This window comes from Limulus polyphemus, unplaced genomic scaffold, assembly GCF_000517525.1.
Source record: "Limulus polyphemus unplaced genomic scaffold, Limulus_polyphemus-2.1.2 Scaffold41, whole genome shotgun sequence".
Taxonomy (NCBI): domain Eukaryota; kingdom Metazoa; phylum Arthropoda; class Merostomata; order Xiphosura; family Limulidae; genus Limulus; species Limulus polyphemus.
This window is the reverse complement of record NW_013665651.1, coordinates 876,894-899,466: the sequence shown is the minus strand read 5'-3', so window position 1 is coordinate 899,466 and position 22,573 is coordinate 876,894. Positions and strand designations below refer to the sequence as shown.

Below are 22,573 nucleotides of genomic sequence, written 5' to 3'. Positions count from 1 at the left end.
TGATACGGTCAATCTCACTATTCGTTGATAAAAGAGTAGCCCAATGGCGGTGGGTGATTATGACTAGCTGCCTTCCCTCTAGGATTTCACTGATAAATTAGGGACGGCTAGCGCAGATATCCCTCGTGTAGCTTTGCGTGAAATTCATAACAAATCAAACCAATTCATACAGTTAAGAACCCAGGGAGGAAGATTGGGTTTTCCATCTGACAACCTTATGACAGAGTCTTTTTCGAAAAAAATAAATTACACAGCAAACTACAAAGTAGACTGATAAAGCACGACGGGACGTGGCATCACGGAATGTAACTGCACGGTGAAGCTCCAAAATCGTTAGAGGAGAAATATAACATTTAAGCATACTGGTTGAAAATTAAGAAAGTTATGATCCACTAAAAAGGTTTAAAATTAATTAAAAGGGTATGTCCATAATAAGATAATTCAAAGGTTTCATATACGTTAGCTTATTTTCTACTAAGCTGCTGTTTTTCAAACTCTACCGTATTATATCTGTGGCAACCAGTAACATGTTTGAATGAAAAAAGAAAAAACTTCGAGAAACTTTATAGTTTTTACAACGTACTTGATTCACTGCACAAAATATATCATACATTTACTATATAAATTACACTGTCAAAATTATATAATTTGAAATACACTATCAAAAGCATATTTTACTTTAACTTTTACTTACATTAAATTGTACATGTCGAAACAAAGAATGGTTACAAGTTTCCAGGTACACGAAGTACGTATTTTCTTTTGTAGGATCTACAACTCGAGGTCCAGATATGGAAACAAATATTTCTTCTTTTCCTGATTCTGGGTCAATTCGTTGCATTTGATGATAGTAAATTTGCGAATTCATTCCTATAGCGTTCACTCCATAAACACTTAAAACGTAAGTGCTGTATATCTCCATCTAAGAAAGCAATGATATTGAAAATATTTTCATAGTGATTATTGTTCTATTTGGTCTGCAAGGTGTAATCTACGTCATAATTGCTCATTAGGGAAAATAAATTACTCAAAAAAGTGGAAAATAAAAAATGAAACAAAGAGTATAGAAGAGCGTTCCAAAATTACAAACAACTTCAGAAGTTTATCTATGAAGTTTATCTGTTTTTATTTTGTTATCGTTAGTTTGCTATATAAAAATAAAATAATATAGAAGTACTTTTATGTTCCACGTTTGAGTAGCCTGGTTTTGCTCATAATATAAATAATAAGTACTTAACCTCCGATGAAATCCTAAATTAATGATTGAGTTAAAGAAACTCAGATGGAATTTTTAAAATCTAAACCCAAAATTAATAAATCAATAACAGAATAAAACGTGGAAGTATATCTTATGGGTTTTATTTATGTATTGGAGATAACAGAACGAAAATATTCACAAACTAGGAATAGTTATTGTAAATGACAGTAAAAGACTAATATGTGAATAAGATAGAAAAGGAAAAAAGAGACAACAAAGATCTTATTCGATTTAGAATTAACAACTCTACTATGGATTTAAAAAATGATAAGAATCATGAGTAGAAAAATTATATAGTTAGAATAAAGAAGAGGTAAGAAAGGAAAAATATTTAATTATATTAGATCACCAACACATTTCTGGAATAAACTGAAATGTTGTAGAAAGTCAAATTATACTATGAACAAGCAAAAGTACCCGTCACCAGTGATGTGAACATTTGAAGATAATCTATCAAGTTAAATTATTTCATGGACTTAGAAAGGTTAATTGTGTTACACTCTTGGTTTCACTAATAGTCACAGCTCTGAGCTACTTATACCACCCGTCAAGAAAAGTAATTGTTGAACATTTCATTCATGCTAAGAGCCGCTCAACGATAACATATGGTAAATCTACATTTTTATTCTTCTAGTTACGTCAGATTTTGAAATGTGAACGATAGTGTTAGTTATTCCTGACAATTTAGTGTAGAATATCCTTCTTGCGAAATATAATTTGGCATCAAGATTATTCGTTGTTGTTCTACTGTCATTTAAAAAGTGAATGTTGAGCTTCGACTGAGTGCGCAGCTTTTCAAACAGGAGAGAGTTAGCAATATATACAAGAGAATGAAATATCAGAAGACTGGAATGATTATTATCATAAGTTGCTGGACTTGAATTACAATTCACAAAGGTAGCTTAGAGATTTAATACGTATATAAAGTGAGAAAGAATGAATTATAAAGGTGAAATTGTAAATATGAACATAAATTAAGTAGAAGAAAAATGTTATTTCCTAAACCTCCAAAGTAATAAAGATACCAGTATTGATATTATATTACAGTTGTTTTTTCATCTTTTAATCGACTTTAATCCCATCTAGATCAGGGTCGATCACTAGGAGTCTAGAAGCTAAAATGTATTAAATCCAGGTGACAGAACCTGTCAGAAACCCTAAAAGATAAGTATATATGTTGATCGGGATTAGAATCCACGACCTCCAGAATGTGAGTAAGAGCGACCTACCCACCATGCTATGCCAGACTTCCTAAAGTAGATGAGATGATTACTCTTATCATAGGGAAATTATATTCAAAGTTTGATTGAAGTATTAATTAAATTTTAAATCTAGAATATTTCATTCACCATGTTATGAAGTAGCAATCACCCTAGTTCATACAAAATAGCAGTGTACACTGTTTAAATACATGAATATTTTACATTTAGATCTGAGAAGTCATCTGTACATAGTTGTAAATCATTTTCAGTTGATATATTATAGGGAAAGCATTTAGTTCACAACAAACCACTACCATCTCTAAGGCTACTCTTGTATGGCCAAATAGTGGGATATCACTGTTACTTTTGTAAATCATCCACTGGTTACAAAATTGGAATGATGTTTTGTGAAAATGTGATGCAAATCTTTAATCTTCGGATTAATATTTTGTTCATACTTACCACGTATTCATCCTCAACCTTTATGTTTAATATTCTCTTGTTTGTGATACAGTTTTCAAAGACGTAGAGTAATTTAGAAATAAAATATATGCGTGGAACTATTTTTGTTCTAGCGTTTTTCGGACAGCAGATATTCTCTGTTGATTTGTAAGTTCTGGATGTTTGACTTTACAAAACGTGAATCTTTATGAAAATTTCAAAAACATCCTGCTACAGGTAATAGTAGTATATGCTTTAACTAGAGATTGTGCGTGAATGTTGTGATTGTTATTTCTGGCAAGAAATAAGATAAATATATATGTGTGTGCTTGAGATTGAGAAGATAAACAAATATATATTTCATATAGGGTCGACTTTTCTTGAATGCATTTGTCACGCATGTCAATTGACCATCCATTATAAAAATATGGAAAACAGTGTCTTTAGGCATTTTTAAATTTATACATGACCAATGCTATTAAAGAGCACATTAACACAATTCTAATGAACTACCAAGTCCCACCTTTTGGGGAAAAATAAAGAAATGCCCGAGATGGTCAAATCCTAGCAATATCTGACTAGTGTAGAAGAAAATATATTTCTTTTTAAAAATTAGTAATGTACATGCTGTATATTCAACATTTTCAATAAAGCGTATAACTGAAAAAAACACGTGAGAAGGTTGCTGCTAAAGCAAAAGTAAAAGGAATACCTGATATAATCTACATACTATATACTGACCAGTGCGAAAGCAACCAGTCAGCAGCATACAAAATGATCCTCAATTTAAAGTTCAGAAACTATTTTGTGGTGTTGCCCAGATTCAAACTTGGCTCAAACCAATGTTCTACCAAAGGCCAACCTGAACCCTTAAAAGTGTCATAAAGTTATTTTGGTGTAAAGATGTAATAAAATTCCTAGTGATCATTTCCAGTCATATCATCTGTTAATGTTTTAGGCATTACGTTTATATAGGTTGAGTATATTAAACGAAAAAGATTTTGGAGCATCATCCCTTTGTTAATATCTATGTTACTATCTAGTCATGCTTAGTCAATATAACTTGACGACTGTGTATTTTAACAATAGACATGTAGTATTTTTTATTGCAAACGGCTATGTTATAAGGCTGTAATATCCAAAGAGTGCTACTTCTCTCTGCTTGTTCTTCATAACTCACTGAATGTGTGAGGACAACAATTTCTCAGCAAGTGTTTCAACAGTCATATTGCATAGAAATGCACAGAAACTTGACTTGTGTGTCTTCATATGGAATATCATAAATACCCAATTATTTTCTCGCCTTTTTGAGATATACAGCATTGAATTGATTTGTTGTGGATGCAATTTTGTCTTACTTTACTTTACTAGGCAGAGATTTATCATGATGTTGTTGTGTAACATCTGTTGTGTAACTGTTGCGTGCAACATATGTCAGTGATCATTTTATAATTTCATTTTCACTTGATTCTAAATATCACACTTTTTTTTATCAAGGCTATATTAGAACTTGTTCTAGGTCTCTTATTGAATAGTCTTGGTTTCTCAAGTTGATCCATATCCCTTTGTTTTCTAATGCGATTATGTACAATAGATATTCCCGACTAGAAAACTCTAGACTGATGTCTTGAATAGCTAAGTAAAACTGTAATTTGTGAAATTTGACATATTAAGATAACAAACAAAAAATAGCAAAATTTGAAATGTGTACAGCTAAAGCATATACAAATACAATTAAAATCCTCTACAAAAAACCTTTTTACTTTTTGCATGAATAGGCAAAGACACCTTAGATATATTTACAAATCCACCCATAAACTAAACAAAAAGAAATAAATTCAACATACATATACATAAGAATTTACTCCCTGCTCTTTCATTAGCATGTGCATATATGAAAGAAAAAAGTACCATTATTAAAAAGATACATTTACCAACACATTATTAAGGTCTCATATCATCCATACTTATTCAAAAGTGGAGAAGGATTGCTTTAAATCAATATATATATATATATATATATATTAATTCATATTGAAAAATAATAAAATGGAAATAAACCAATTACAAAAAGTACCTTAAAACTGTTAAGCCCTCATTCCTCGCATGTTATAAAGGTTGTGAAAGACAAAAAACATTCTCAACTTAATAGATTCAAACAACCCACTGGAAGGAATATGTTTAAAATATTATAATCCTATCTTCAATGCATGTTATCATATGCCAAAGATAGAAGAGGAAAAGCTAAAAGTACCATATACATCTAAAATTTGCAACACAATTGGTACAGAGCTTCACTTATAACCACATTGACCACACTAGCAAGTTCACTTGGGCCAATGTGCCTTTTAGGCACTGAAATGTGCTCTAATATGGGAAGATTTGAAATTACTTTTGATGGTTTGGTGGAGGTGCTCTGGTATACCCCCTGGGTCTTTTGACTGTTGTCTCCTCATGCAGGTCTTTAGTAATAGTAGCCTATCAAACAATGGCAAATGCTTCAGGAATACTTAGCATCAAGGTGTGGAATAATACTGGCTAGTTAAGGAACAGGATAACGAGAAGCATCTAGGATGTAAACCTTCATACAAAAGTACAAATTCCAAGGAAATGTCGGGTGACTTCCATCACTCAAAAGTTCAGATGATTGTGTAGGTTAAAGTGAATTGTACCACATTGTTATACCTCAAACTTTCTAAGCATCCGGCTTCTACAGAGTTCTGTCATACCAACTGCCTGTGGCTATGTTGCTCTATGGCCCCCTTCTGGACAATGAGAGCTTTCTCAAACTCTCCAGCCTAACCTCATTTCTCTTCTTATTGTCCCTTAGGCAAAACCCAGTTGCGTTAGGAAGAAAAAGAAGCCAATAATACAAATGATTCCTACACATTCAAACTCACATGAGTCAGGAGACACCAAACATTATCTTTGTCAGCTAGTTATAAAAAATAAAAAGTACAACTGTGTTCCTTCTTTCTCTCAGTCGTACTGTGGATATGTTTTATTAATCTTATCTCTTCTGTGAAAATTCACTAATAGCTGAATATTTCAATATAAAAATTGAAATATTTTCTTTCTTTTTTCTGGAACTAACGAGTATATGCATTTTTCAACAATACTTCCAGCTTGGTTATTACATTTTATCTCTTATTCATGATTTCCTAGCATTGAGATCAAATACTTTTTATACAACTTCCACGTAGCTCATAGATTTGGTATACTTACCAAGTAATTGGGTGAAGAATTTAGTGAGTACAGGGTGGAAAGCTACATAGAGATATTCTATTGAAACGTCAGGTGACATTTCACATAAAAAATGCACTCAATCATATGGTCATGCTAACTTATAATAAGGTGGAAATCACTCAACGTAAGACCTACACTTGGAAAGCAAAGAAATCGTCTTTCTTTCATTCTGTGTTTCTACAAGTCAGTGATGTCCTACTTCTTGGTGCTTGAGCAGATATCATCCAGTGTTCTGTGAATGTGCCATTTAGCGAAATCCTACCCAAAAGCTCAGACTTAAAGAGTCATAACACCTTTCAAGTCATTGGTATCTCACAATAATGATTGTCTTAGCTTGTAAAGTAAATCAAATGATAAGCACAAAACTTAGGGTTTACATCACATGTGAAATAGTACCTTATAAGTCAGAAAGCAAAAAACACTTTTTTCTTTTAATCACTTGTTGCTCGACAAAATAACTGTTGGTGCATATGGTCATGGGTTCTCACTGTCCCCCTGCTGGAGAAATCGTTTAACTACTGTAGGCTGGCCATCAGTGGCACGTTCAGTCCTTCTTGGCTGTCATTCTTTGGTCTGGTAGATTGTCCATCAGTGGTACGTTCAGTCCCTCTTGATTGTCATTCTGTGGTCTGGTAAGTTGTCCATCAGTGGCACATTCAGTCCTTATTGGCTGTCATTCTGTGGTCTGGTAGGTTGTCCATAAGTGGTTCGTCCAGTCTCTCTTGATTGTCATTCTGTGGCCTGGTAGGTTGTCCATCAGTGGTTCGTTCAGTCCCTCTTGATTGTCATTCTGTGGCCTAGTAGATTGTCCATTAGTGGTTCTTTGCTGTCATTCTGTGGTCTGCATCGGAGCTGAGGCTGTGGTGCTCTGACAAGCAAATCCTACAGAGACCTCTTCAAGTAGTCAGAGACTCGACATGCACCAACCCATGTAGATGACCTTCAGTTGCCCTCACTTCACTTGTATCAAAACCCAACAAACTTCCCCTCTTAGCTGTTTTGTGCTGTGTCATGTATAAGCCGTTATACCTTTAAAATACTTCATATACTCACATATCACAATTATAGAATACATTATCGAGACTCGAATGAATTTTCCAATGCTACGTTCCATGAGAAAGTTCAATTATATCAAAAGAGAAAATGGCACTAGACAGTGTTTAACTAGCACTATAACAAGGTAAACATATTCAAAAATTTAACAGACACATTATACATTCACCATGTGCACCAAATAAACGTTAGTTTAAAAACAAAACGTTTAATGAACCAAAAATGTCTAGAAACTAAACTCGAAGAAAAACGAAGAAGACTGTGGGATATACAATGAAACTATGAAATATATTTTTATCATAAATGTATGCTGATGCCTCTACTATTTTTAGCAATACTCCTATTAAATTACCAACATTTGTTGGATATTTTAAATATTATTTTTGTAAGACATCGAAGATGATATAAGGAGAAACATAATTAGTAGAAGGAGAAAACGGCCTTTAGGTAAAGAAAAAATGTTTCAGTTTTAAAATATCTATAAACAGTGTTGCAAATTACCTTGTGTTATTATGTGAAAACTTTACATTTTAGCAAAATAAGCCGTAAAAACACGTAATATTTTTAAAACAACGGGATGGTTCCGATATTTAAAGATGTTAGTCTGTTTTGTATGAAATAATGTCGTAGGTGGTTGAAGATAATCAGATTAGTCTCATTAAATAGCCAAAGATATTTTATGAATATGATTAATTTGTTGAATTGGCAGAAGAGACAAATTTAGATATCTAAAGGTAAAAAAAATATATTTATAAATTAAGTTTCAATCGACTGTCAGAGGGAAAATAAAATAAAATATTACTTCTTGAAGATATTTAAGTAAAGATTAAAAAATAGTTAAGTACAAACTTAAAATTATATTATAAATTGTTATTAGGAATTAGATATGTGCGAGGAATGTAAATCATATTTGGAACCAGGAAACAAATATTTATTTACTAAAATATTCTGATACACAAAAGATAGGCAGTTTCAAAAAACCAGAATATCATATCATAATTTTAAAAGTAAAAAACACTGACTCTTATCCATTGGAAGAAAATAACAATTTTGGAAGAATTTTTAGGATTTAATATTAGGAATAAACTTCATATGTTAGATTCTACACATTATCAAACGTAAGTTTATCCAACTCATATTCACTGAATATAGTTGAATTTATTGTAAAAACTAAAAATGATAAAAGACAGGTTGTGCTAATAGTATATATGCAAGTATAAAGCTGTAAGTATGTGTATTTGTGTGTGTGTATATATATATATATTTTATAGAGGTGTTAGCTGACCACCCAGGACAGAACCCGCTAGCGTTTCAGTATAGTTGTTCCTAAATTTGAAATTCTATCAAGAAGGAAGACAACTAGCCAGAAGCATCCACTACCAGGATGACGTTTTCTAACTTTTTGAACTGAAAATCAGAATCGACCGTTTCTCTTATCATACATCCACATCTGAATGTGTTCTTTATTTATAGCTGAGCCTGTTCAACCTATAGCCTAGTACACTAACCACTAAGTAATTTTCAGACCATGTATTATTTTATGGGATATGATATACTAGGCCTTTAAATACCCTAGGTTTCACTAACTTTTACAAGGACAATGCGTAATTTCAGATTGTTCTGACTTTTCTCTTTTATAGAGTAAAGTATTTTTATACTATAAATGTGCTATTTATACACATTTCTGAGTGTAGCTATATTTTATTATTTATGTTTATAATGAAGCTATGGTAGTTAGAGTATTGTGTGAATCTTTTCAGCAAAAATGGAAACAGTTAATAAAAAGAATCTGGAACTCTCTTTTGCTTCTGAAGAGGTATGTTTGGTTTAGATAGAGAAAGATGTGTAAATGTACGTATTGTTACTATTATTTATTTAACATGTTTTGGGAACAAAATTTTTTTTACAATTACATATAAGGGAAGCAACTTTTCATGTCCCAAGATAACCTTTCATTAATCATGAATTTACATAACTTCCAGCTAATAAATATTAAGTAATGAAAATACAAACACAACACATATTAAGAACTGATAAATATATATATATAAAGTATAATATTTTTGCAAATGAATTACGTTCGCATACTGAGTTTCTCTATATGTCATTAACCTTGCTTTATGTAGGCCTTTTTATAACGCGAGAACTTTGGACTACTATTTATTGTAACGGTGTTAATGTTTTGTTGAACAGATGTAAATGTTAATGAACAATACCTGTACCATTTCAGATACAACCATCGTTTTTCCTCGTGGGACCTGCCCATATATGTATGGGTAATTTAATTGTTAGCATTGTGAACGTAGTCAGGGCGGGAACAACTGGACTACAATATTTTTGGGAAATTTCACCAACTTTGAAAAGTAATGATGAGTTAATACCTATCTTTACAATGGTTCTTATAGATAATTGTTGTATCCATTTTGTCAGCTTACTTTTGTTTTGCAACTAACTAGTTTAGTTTTCCGTGTACCTACTTAATAATAAATAATATGAGTAGCCTTTTCTGATATGAACAATAACATAAAGGTACACATGCAGGTCTTATATTAGACTACAACTATAGACAGAAACTTGTGGTTGATATAAGTAAAACATATTCAGATAGTAACCAATAACGATTAGATCATGAATAAATCATACTTGCTACAGAGTATTGTAAGAGAAAACATTCACACCTTAGAAGATCCAGAAATAGTTAACCAATTATTAGGATAACTCAGATTCTAAAGCAAAATGACTTCAAAGACGCTTAAAGTGCAAACTTTAAATAGTGAATAACTGGAGCTTTAATCAATTTCATTTTATGCATTTACAGTACAATGAAATATGAAGTCAAACATACGAAATAGCACTTAAGTGTTTCTGGGTTGTTTGAGAAAAACAAACTGCTTTATTTGATATAATGGTGTGATTAAAATTTTAATGAGTGAGTTAGAAAGGATAATAACAATATAGCGTGCCAGAACATTATTGTACTTTCTTTTCACATACAATTCTGCATTTCATTCCCTATGACCAAATGCTTTTTTAAAGAAAAAAATCATAAATGTCAATATTTCCTGAATTGTTTCCACAAGCACGATGGTGATGAGCAGAATAATCACAGGTTCTTCTCATAAATGTGAATATCTTCTTCATTATTGCAATCTTCTGAGTACACCTGTGAACTAATTGCTGTCCACACCATCCCATAAATGGTTTATAACGTTAACTTCAGCAGAATCACTGGATTTCAATCTTATTTAATACCCTTGAGATGAGCTTTAAGATCTAATTTACTATCTCAGTTTTGAACTGATATCTCTGAATTAATTAACAGAATAGATCCTGACAAACTGTCTGTAATTGGTCTAAATATATCCTGGAATATTGTTGTGCCAATGACACGCAGAGATTTACTTGTTTTCATGACAAAAGATGATCCAACAAGTTCCATTAAATTAAAGTGGACAGGCATTGTATATGTGAAGTTTCAATAAGCTTTTGCATTTAAATCATTTGCATGAAATCTCAATAATCTTCCACATTAATAGTAAAGCATAATAATGCACAACATGTTTATATGGTTATATTTTTCATATGTAGTCTTAGCAAGCAATATATTTTCGATGTAAAATTTCATAAACTTTGAGTTACACTTGTCTTATTTACGAAAATAATTACTTCGAAACTAAAGGCCGATGGTTTATAACGCTAGAAACATGTACAGCAAAAACAACACAGGGAGCACATTTTGTAGCCTTATATAGCTTGGAGACAGCCTGCATGGGTAGTGAAAGAAACATCGTTACAACCATACAACAAGCTTATGTCATTGTTAGGTAACTGAAGATGACATAAGCTTGTTGAAACGTTGTATATTTGTAGCGAAGTTTCTTTCACTACCCATGCAAACCGTCTCCATACTTTATTTTCTAAAAAGTGGGTTTCTCGTCATCAAATTAAGTAGCCTTGCTTTGTGCTTAACAATAAATAAATAAATCATAATAATTGTTCATTACTACCAACATTTGAAAAACTCAGGTAGAACGAAAAAAAAACACAACATATAGTTTTAAAATACACACACATATGCAATAAAATATGTAAATATATTACACATGGATTACATAACTATTTGTCGAAAGGTTTTTGCAAACACAGATATCAAAGAAGTAAATTAAAACCTATACTTGACACACGTGTCTTGTTTCGAGTGATTCATGAATTTCGTGTTTAAACTAAGCAAAACTCGAGGACTTCTTTTCAATTAAACAATAATTTGTTATCATCATGAATTTTCGACCCCATTGTTCAGTTCTTCGGTGAATTAAATATTAGTTTAACGTAATTAGTGATTTTTATTATTAAAAGTTTCTAATCTTGAAAAGGAAATGAATAGATAACAATGATAAAAATGATTATTTATGTTCACACAAAAACGCCCATAAAAACTGGAAAACAAAAAATGCGAACTCGCAAGTTTGCATGTATCTCCGCATGGACTCAACCAACCTTCATGCCAAATTTGGTGAAGATCCATCAAGAGGGGATGACGTAGTAGTGGTGGTAAAAAACGCCCATAAAAACAGCAAAACTCAAAATGAAAGACTGGAAATTTTTATGTGTCTCTCCATGGATCTAATAAACCTTCGTACCGAATTTGGTGAAGATTCATCCACAGGGGGCGAAGTAGTGGTAAAAAACGTAAAAACGCCCATGAAAACCACAAAATGCAAAAATGAAAATTTATATGTATCAATTTTGATGAAGATCCATCCACACCCAGCGAAGTAGTTACATGGACATACAACAGACGGTACTTTTATATTTATATAGATAGAATGAAGATGATAAATTCCAATACTGATTAATATGGGAAACATAAATGATACGGGTAATTCTTCGAATACTCAAATTTCAGCTTATCATTTTCCTGTATTCGTATGCTCAGCGTTTCCTTGTGAGAGTTATGTAACTTATTGGAATATAATTCTGACACATCTTCTAACATAAAACTACTTTCTAAACATAAGGTAAGTTCCTTACTAATTATAAGGACTTATATAAGAATTATGTGTTCTAAATGCATATAATTCATGAAACCCACTTAAATAATTAAAAATCAATAATTAGACAGGGAAAGAGAAGAAGAAAAATTTGTTGAAGCATGGACAAGTTAAGATGTGGATAAATAAGAAATGAAAGGTAGAAGATGTATTAGGAAAGAAGAGAGTATGGAACACACGAGAGAGTGTGAGGAACGTAAAAGGTAAGAAACAAAACAAGGATTTTGAATGGGTTAAAGTAAAATCAAGAAAGGAAGGCCAAAAAAAGATTTGGAAGATGATAAAAGGAAATATAAACAAGGAAAGTGTGTATAGAAAAATGTGGAAAAGAAGATGAGGAGAACGAGAAAATTGAGTAATTATTTAACTAATTATTTGTATATTTAAGTTAGGTATAAGGTTACTATTATAGGATGAATCTGATTTTGATTATGACAGTGATTATATGGTAGATATTTATAAAATCATTATCTACTCCTTCTTGAAGTGGAAATTTTCTAAGAAATAAACTTATTTACTATTATTATTAGAGATCACCTAGACTTTGTATATTTAATTCTGAGTCTAGGGCCGTTTGCTCCTGAGCCTGAAGTCAGCTCTCGAGCTGGCGTTGGAGCAGACTCCAAAACAGAATTAGAGCTGGTGATACTAGAGCAGAAGCAGAGATGAGGTTGGTTTCAATGAATGCTCTGGAGCTTCGAGTTGGAGCTGAGGTGTTGAGTAACTCCACTTTTTCCTGCGTTACACTTTATATATATGTATACACACATATATCTTTCTGTTCAACTCTACGGGAGCTCTGGGTAGCCAATGTGTCAACAAACTAAAAATTACTGCTAATACCACTTTATTTACACTATATTGGCGTAGATAGATAATAATCTCTTCTATCCAATTGCTTTTAGCCATTTGCTCCAGCTATTTTCAAAGCTGAGTTTTATTAGTAATTTTTCAGACCACATGCTGTGACATCATAAAAGGGTGGTAACGAAGCTCGCACTATAGTAATTAAATCTCGTGAAACAAGACATAATTCATTTTATTCCAAGGGGTGGCACCTTCTTAGCAAATGTAAATATAAACTTATATTTTGGAACAGCGAGAGAAAAAAAAATGTTTAAATCAAATATTGCAGAAATGAAAGTTGTTATATTTGTTTTCCTTTTATTTGTGAATCACAACTATATAAATGTTATATAATGATGAAATATGAATTCAAAAATATTTCTGAATATCAAATTGTTAAAATATATCTAAAATTGTATTTCTTACTAATATTTTGATATTTGATTTGCAAATGTGCATTTCACACCTGAAAATTGCATACCGATCGTGATAGAGTTAAGAACTAGTCCTTCAAATATGATTCTTCCATTCAGAAATACACACATTCTTTTCTCTCCTCTTCGAGATATATGACCAATGCAAACTTATTTTGAAATCTGGCCTTTTCTTGACCCCAAGATCTTGCGACCACTCTAATTGTCTATCTAAGGTAATCTGTATAAATTGCTTTGAGTAGTCACTCCTAGAGTTAACAGCAGGAGTCTATCGCTGTGCAGCCAAAAGTGTCTATTCATACCATTTTAAAACAGTTACTGTCTAATATCAGTTGAGCCTCAATATGACACAATTGAGAAGTGTTATAAAGATATTTCCAAGTTGTTTGGAATTTGTATAATAGAGTAAACACAGCGCACATTGTGCCATGACAAACATTGTAATAGTGTTCAACTATAAAAGGCAACCGGAAAGACATTACATACAGTTCACAACAGTATATTCAAGGAGCAAGAAGAAAAGAAACAAACATCGGTTATCTTTTTGGAATACTGTCTGGGAGTTACTAAATCCTACCATACTATCTGGGAGTTACCAAATCCCATCATACTATCTAGGAGTTCTCAAATCTCACCATACTGTCCGGGAGTTACGAAATCCCACCATACTATCTAGGAGTTCCCAAATCTCACCATACTGTCTGGGAGTTCCCAAATCTCGCCATACTGTCTGGGAGTTCCCAGATCTCACCATACTGTGTAGGAGTTCTCAAATCCCACCATACAGTCTAAAAGTTCCCAAATCCCACCATACTGTCTAGGAGTTCCCAAATTTCACCATACTGTCTGGGAGTTCCGAAATCCCACCATACTGTCTGGGAGTTCCCAAATCCTACCATACTGTCTAAAAGTTCCCAAATGCCACCAAAGAAACAATGAGATAGTGACAATGTCATAGTGGGGTGGAGTACACTTGATCATTAACCGTTTCGTGTTATGGGATCGCCTGCATTTCGATAACAACAGATTGTGTCTTGCACATTAATTTTTTTATTTATTTCTGCAGAAACATGCTCTACTTTCTGATAAACAAACTGTAAGTAGAGATAAAATATTACGTTATTTAAAAGGTCTACATTACTGCTACATTAAGTATCAGATACAAGTTTCCATACAAAAGAATGGGCTTATGGCCTGCAAACTTACTATTTATTTGATAGCACAAAAACCATCACGAAGTAAAATTCAGTATTAGTTATCTTTTGAAGATCTTTTTATAAAATTATATTTACAACTGACTTCTCTTTCTTAGAAAAACGTTCATAATTACAGTAGTATATATAAGAAATCGTATACAATAGTATATAACCTATTATTATAGAGGTTAAAATTATTCTTATATATATATATATACATAGCACTTTGACTTCAGTGTTCTTTATTCCAGACAAACTTACCGTTGTTTTTTTCCTTATTACTACGATCCCTGGTGTCTTAGATTTTTATTTTTATTTAGTCATAAAAACAAGTAATTCTTTTATAAATAAAATATTGTGCATAATTGAGAATAGTTGAAGTAATGAAAAAAAAAACACTACTCCCGTTCCAAAAATATAAAGTTTTAGTAAAAATTGGTAACTATTGACATGTTATACACACACAAAAAAAAAAGAATTAAAATTAAAACTTAAATGCTATGATAATGGCGTATTTGGCGTAGATGGAACTGAATTTTTATATAAAAGAGATTGGTTTATAGATAAAATATTCTTTATCATTTTAGCAAAACCACAACCAAGTCTGGTCCAAAATGCAAGTCACTGACGTACGACGACGCCACGGCCGAGGCCATACAAGAGAACAGGACATGTAGAGTAGAACCGGTAGGTGGTCCTCGGGTTTTTTTTTGCCCCGCCGAAATGGTCCGAAGACGAAAATGTTTGTGAACCACTGAACCAAAGCATAGCTTAGGGGAAAACTATAAGAAAGTAGGTATTTATCCAAATTTAACTCCTTCGTTTAAGAAATTGTCAGCGGTCGATAAAAAAGTTGAAATTGTTATTGTGCATTAATGTAACATGTCTGCGTACACAATAAGAATATTTTTTTAACTTTTATTCGTAAAAATGTTAATAGCATTTATTAAGAACTAAATATATGAAAAGAAATAATATTAATAACAATAAAATTCTAGAAACAAAACCTTAGACATTACGTCACCAACTTATTAATAATCTGTCAAATTCATAAACGACCGTTGGAAGTTAAAGGAAAATAGTGAATAAAATTTTAAAACCAGATTTAACATTCTTGTCTCTTTTATATAAAAAAAATATAACTAACCTGATCGAACGATTTAAAAAAAAGGATGACATACGATAGCCCAAAACAGCTGAAACTGTAGGAACAGTGTGGATCTGCACCGGAACAGCTCCGGATCTGGAGCTACTAGAGGTGAAGTTTGGCATCTCCATTAATTCTGGAATCAACCTGGAAAATGAGCCAACCCTAATTTTGACTGTATTCTTAAAAACAAAGCAACAATCACTTATTCTGAAACAGTTACAACAACAAACAACACGTATAAAGAAACCGTCGCAACATCAAGCACTAATCGCACACACACCGAAATAGTTACAGTTCATAACAGTTATCACATAAACTGACACCGTTAGAACAATAATTAATAACAGTGTACTGTAAAACAAATACAACAGACATGATAGTCACATATACTGAAACAGTTACGACAGCAAATAACAGGTATACTGCATTGGTTATAATAATAAACAGTTATCACGAATAATGACGCGTTTGCACAACTTATAATATACAGTGAATATTTATATCCCTGTATTGTAAACAAACCTATGCTAAAAACAACACAACTTGTGTTAAACAATTATAGAGCTCAAATATATTGTTGGTGTGAACGTGCTGGATAATTGAAATGAAGAAAAGGTGTCATTTGCCACTATTCAGTTCTTCACATTATATATATCAGATATAATAAATAAACTTAATATTCCGAAAATTGTTTTTTATTTTTTTTATCTTTTCACACAGTGACCATAAAGCATGTTTACACTAATAATATGTTTAACACTTTTCACTACTATACAAGTCCAGCTTATCTTTCTTTGGCTGATTGTGTTCAGAGTTACTGATGAGGAGTGGAATGCTCCGAAACTGGTAATAACACACGTTGATCAAAATGTACATTGAACTGGACCTCCCTTGAACTTAGACTTCGAAATTAAACAATTTTCGGAGTACCAAGTTTATTTGTTAATCATAGAGTTAACAAGATACAACGCAACTAAGCTAATGTACAATCTGTCTGTTAGATTTTATACACAAAATAAAAATGTAGCTTCACAATATAACAAAGTACTTAGGTAAACACAATTTTGAATAAAATACGCACATAACTTATGTTTATAAAAAATACTGTATTTCGGGAACACAATTTGTATTGTTAGAAAATACATAAACCTTGTACATTTCTATCGCTACAACATCAATTGTGCTATAGTTCAAACAAGTCTGTATTTCGGAAATACAGTTTATGTTATGTTGCATCACAACTTTTATAGAGTGTAAAACGTACCATAGATTCTCTTTGTGAAAGGATTGTTATAAATCCCTCTTCTACATCAGATTTCTCAGTTAACCTATTACAGGGATAACGGATTCATACTCATCTATTGCTCTCTCTTTCTACAAATATATTAAATATCAATAAAAAACGTGCCAGAGTAAATGTTGAACCGTAGTTATTTGAAAACCAAAAAAAAATTTCCTATATCATTGAGTCTTGTGAATTACTCCTGAAAATAACGTAATAATCATGTGAAATTGTGTAGAGCTTTTTGAAAATCCAAAAGTTTCTTAGATCATTGAGTCTTGTGAATTACTCCTGAAGATAACGCAACAATCATGTGAAACTGTGTAGAGCTTTTTGAAAATCAAAAAGTTTATTAGATCATTGAGTCTAGTGAATTACTTCTGAAGATAACGCAACAATCATGTGAAATTGTGTAGAGCTTTTTGAAAATCAAAACGTTTCCTAGATCACTGAGTCTTGTGAATTACTCCTGAAAATAACGCAACAATCATGTCGAACCATGTAGAGCTTTTAATATAAGTTTTCAAACTGTTTATAAATAAACGTCGTGTTTTATTTCATTTAAACAATGCCGATTATCAACAAGAACATTGCGGATGTACTCAGGAACTTAAAAGAAATCGTGTTTTTTTCTTCCTTTAATATCTTATTCTGTAATACATATCAGTAAGCTGGACAGTAAGCTGACAGCAACACTGAGATAAATCCACGATTATGAAGTATTAATAAACATTTTGAACTGAGTGTTCCTTTATCTTTTTCAAGAGTTTGATTTATGGATAAAGTGTAATATGATATGGCAAGTAACAACAGGCTAAGTTTTACATAACGGCATATCTCCATGGAACCTGTAGTGAGGAGTTGCAGGAAACGCGATTTTATCGTGCTAAGTCGAGTTGCCACGAGTGAAAAGAATTACCACCGTCTGAAATAAACATCTTAGCCTGCTTCGGTGATATGAGACTACTTGTATGACCCCTAACTTGCATCACATCTTCTACCAAGGTAACGAACCAAGTTTCCTGGTGTTTGGCGAGGCGCGAAGAACAGAAACAATCTGTGTGGAATCAGTCTGCTGATAGATCCTGCCTATAGGGGACCATTAATAAATCAACATCATCCTACAGTTGCCTCTCGTGACAGGTGTCACGATTTGATCTGACATTGGAACCCCTATATCTACTTATTCCTATTGTATTATCCGTATCAAACGGTCCAAATGTCTCGTAACATTTATTAACCCACACCCACAACAATGAAAAATGTATAAAATAATATACGTTACGGAACTTCAGATGTGGAGGATGCACGCTATCATCATTATGGAATGTGTCTAACCCGACAATAAAAACAAGGCAGTAGAACATCTGTTAGTAAAACGTATAGGACTAGTACGGTCTAAAGTACAGCTTGTTTTGGAATGGTAGACAAGTAGTTCGGTTGATGTATTCCTTTAATTTTTGAAGATAATTCAAAAACAAACACCGTTATGTATTTGGATGTTAAGGCATGTGGTCTGTTACGCAGACTGAAAAGATTTCCCCTTTCTCATAAGATATTGACAGTATCCATTTTAGTACGATGTTCGGTATTTACTAACGTATCATACAATTCTGAGAACATGTGATTGAAAGTAAAGAAGAATATATGAGAAATATGTCATCACCCTACATCTGTCATATACAGTGCAGTCGAAGCCTTTCGTCCAATGCCAGGACTCATCAGGTTGGCTGGGACACAGTAATGGTCTAAACGCTATTCATACCATCAAGGACCCGGCATGGCCAGGTAATTAGGGCGCTCGACTCGCAATCTCAGGGTCACGGGTTCGAATCCACGTCCAACCAAACATACTCGTCTCTTTCAGTCGTGGAGGTGATATAATGTGACGGTCAATCCCTCTACTCGTTGGTAAAAGAGTAGCCCAAAAATTGGCGGTGGGTCTTTAACTGCTAAATTAGGAACGGTTAGCGCAGATAGCCCTCGTGTAACTTTTCGTGAAATTGAAAACAAAACTATACCATCAATTTCATGAACAACAGCTGTTATGGTATAAACTGTATTAATTAATTAATTAATCTCACATAAGACACAACTAACTGTGTTTTCTACTACCGTCGTGAACCGGCTAGTTAAATACTCGTAAATTCCTGTACACAAATATATAAAGAACGACTTAACTCCTTAATGTTACCTAGGCTTTACCGTTATGTTACAACAATAATTTAAACCTAAGATATATATATATACGTTTATTATTCGATTATTGAAATACATAAATCTACCATCGGTATAAGTCAATATATACATACATATTTATCATTATGTATCAATACAGTTTATTATACGATTTGTAAACTCATACGATGAAGGTAAGCCTACATATGGTACACAAGCAGATATAAACACTTAGACTCAGATATGATCCTGACTGCACCGTATGTTAGTGATTGCATTTTAAGACACCATGTGTTGTGAAAGGTTTTGTTGAAATGATTATCAGTCTTTCCATGAGAGATTTCTTGTATTTCAGATTCATCAAAGAGACGGCTTCACCTACTCTGGGTGGCCGAGACCTGATGTCGTTACGACAACGTGCGCCACTGCGGGCGAACCATTTGATCACTGTCAGGACATATTCCCTATGACGTATCAAGGCGTTAGTGGAGCACCTAGTGGAGACCGACAGATAGGCTTTTTGAGTGTCGGAGAGGCGTCAGGCCACCGGCGGCAGGAATGAGGGGAATGGAGTACCCCAACAAATCGTGGACGACTGTCTGTTGTGAAACAAATGGCGGATGGAGAGCGGACGTGACCGCCACCGAGAAAACAACCTACTTACTTTTTTTTTAAGATTTATCAGATGAAGGAAAGCATGAAGTGTCGGAAAAGAAGAATAACCAAGACAGTTGGGTATGACGTTTTGGAGAAAAACGTCCTTCTTTAAATGTTCGATAATCTAGGTTATGACGTCTACAGATAGGGATGTTGCTGGGCTCTTCACAAAAAAAAAGAAGAAAAAAGCGAAGATTCATTATTCTTTTTATCTATTTCTTTTTTTTTTTGTAAATACACATTTTTTTATTCTAAAATATTTTTTCCAATGCCTTTCAATAGGTAGAGTTGCATATATTATTTATAGTTATAACACTTTTGATAACATAAATAAATATAACAATTAGCACTGGGGAATTCACGTTATGTAAAACGATTTTTTGTTTTTTGGATATTCTTGCAATGACCTCCCCCCTCTTTGTGGCACAGCGGTATGTTTGCGGACTTACAACGCTAGAAACCGGGTTTCGATACTGGTGGTGGGCAGAGCACAGATAGCCCAATGTGAAGAGCTTTGCTTAATTACAAACAAATAAATCTTGTAATGCTACTCAAGAGCTATCTGCGCTAGCTTTTCCTAATTTTGAACTGTCTACTTTTGTGTCATGGAATAGTGAGATTTGATTGTCACCCTTATAACACAACCACGGCCACAGAGAGCAGAGCACGATTATTATTATTATTGTTATTATTGATATTTATTATTTTATAATGAGGTAACAAAACTCGAGCGATGGGCCCGCAGATCCACAACAACTAGGCCATATCCAGTTTTACATAAAAACGATCTCTGTGTTATTATGATTACAACACCTGTTGAAAGAAAAAGTTTATATGTTTTATAATGAAAACCTTTCATGGTTTTTAAAACACTTGTATGTAAAATTAATGTTGAGATATTAAGGAAGTTTACAGATTATTGTATCCAATAATATATCCACACTATTCAAAGATTTATTTTAACAGGAAGCGTAAAAAACAAAAATAACTCTAACCTTGGTATACCAGCTGATCTCTGAGAGCGTCAGTCCATTATTAAACATTTTCTGTGCTACTCCATTTAATTAGCTGGGGACAAGCATATTGATAAGTATTTTGAATGATGTTTTTGGTTCGAAATTGTCTTTTTTTACATCCAGCAGATTCACTTCAATACGCAGGATGATTTATTTGGCTGCACATATCTGTTCATTATAACATAATGAATGCTTTAAAAGGTTCGTGGGTAATAAATATCACCTCTTTCAATTTGACTAGCGACGAAATTTGGAGAAAAAACAACAACATACTATACATAGGTGTAAGAGGGGATAATTCACGCCCTTGTGGGATATGGGCAGCACTATGTAATTCGCTGAGGAAGATTTTATGTGAAAATCGTAATGTTTGGTTCTGTTAAATTGATTTTAGTTGTCACAGTTCTTCAAACATACAGGTTTCAACTGATTTATGAAACAATAACAACAACAATAAAACTGAGAAAATTCCGGAGACCATAAAGAGACAAGTCGTAGTTGAAAATAAACGTTTTCAAAATTGATTGTTGTAAGGTTAATGAAAAAATTAAATAATTAAACAAATCTTCGTACTTTGTGGACGAGAATTGAGAAAATTTACAAATCAAATGTAAACAATAGTTGTAATGCGTCATTCATATAAAACTATGTCGTATAAATAAGTAAAACTATTTATTTAATTAACTTAATAAAACACTATCAAATATATATATGTTGCCACACGAGGGCTGTCTGCACTCTGTCCACTGCGGGGAATCGAACCACGGAATTCAACGTTGTAACTTCGTAAGCTTCTTTTCTCTGCCTCTATTAATAAATTTGTTTATTATGGCAATCTAAAGCTAAAATACAGATATTATAATTATAAGATATGCAGCTGTTATAACACTATCAGCTGTGTACATAGGATCTAAGTATGCCTGTTATACATATACAAATTATTAAAATAATTTTTGTGTTTTCAGGAGTTTTTATGTATAGTTCAGTTACAACAACGCGTTCAAATAATTTTTACTAGTTGAAACTTAGAAAAAAAAAACGAAAAGCAGAGAATGGTCACTTTATTATTCGAACCACCTAAAACGTACTGCTGGCTAACGTGAGTTGATTAAATTACTTAGTTTTCTCTTTAGATTAAACCGTCAGTTTTGATGGGTAATAAATTTTCACTAATGAAGAATTTCCTCTACAGAACGTGACAAAACTTTACGACATATAACCATTCGGAAATATATCTATATACACAGGTGTTTGTTACAACAATACATCATCCAGTGTCTTGTTAGACTTGAAACAATTATTCGAAACAATTTACAATGAGGTCATGCACGGTGAAAAGCACTGACAATGAAAATTCTTCGTTAATTATTTTTACATCTAACTCATAAAACGGTTTCAACTATGTTATCTCAAAGCGGTACGAACAAATCTGGTGTTTGATCTTTATAGCGATCTCTGCTTATTAGTATAATTTGATGCCTGAGTGAGAAACATTGAGTGTGTTATCTCTATTCCAAAACCTCAAACTGACTAAAAGGAAAACTAAATCATTTAGCAACGACA

At 32.7% G+C, this 22,573-nt stretch overlaps 1 protein-coding gene across 4 annotated transcripts in view; it reads left to right on the top strand.

Moving 5' to 3' along the window:
* Positions 1 to 21,972, top strand: part of LOC106461965 — a 77,044-nt gene extending 55,072 nt beyond the window's left edge. The window contains exons 4-6 of one of the 4 annotated variants that reach the window (XM_022389056.1): positions 1,667 to 1,671; positions 15,315 to 15,414; positions 19,693 to 21,972. In XM_022389056.1, coding sequence (XP_022244764.1) covers positions 1,667 to 1,671; positions 15,315 to 15,414; positions 19,693 to 19,899 — 312 coding nt within the window. In that variant the 3' untranslated portion in view covers positions 19,900 to 21,972. Of the gene's footprint in view, positions 1 to 1,666; positions 1,672 to 12,823; positions 12,922 to 15,314; positions 15,520 to 19,692 lie in introns of those variants that run through there. The other 3 variants (XM_022389062.1, XR_002611118.1, XR_002611120.1) reach the window with 3 other exon arrangements.
* The last annotated feature ends 601 nt before the right edge of the window (positions 21,973 to 22,573 follow it).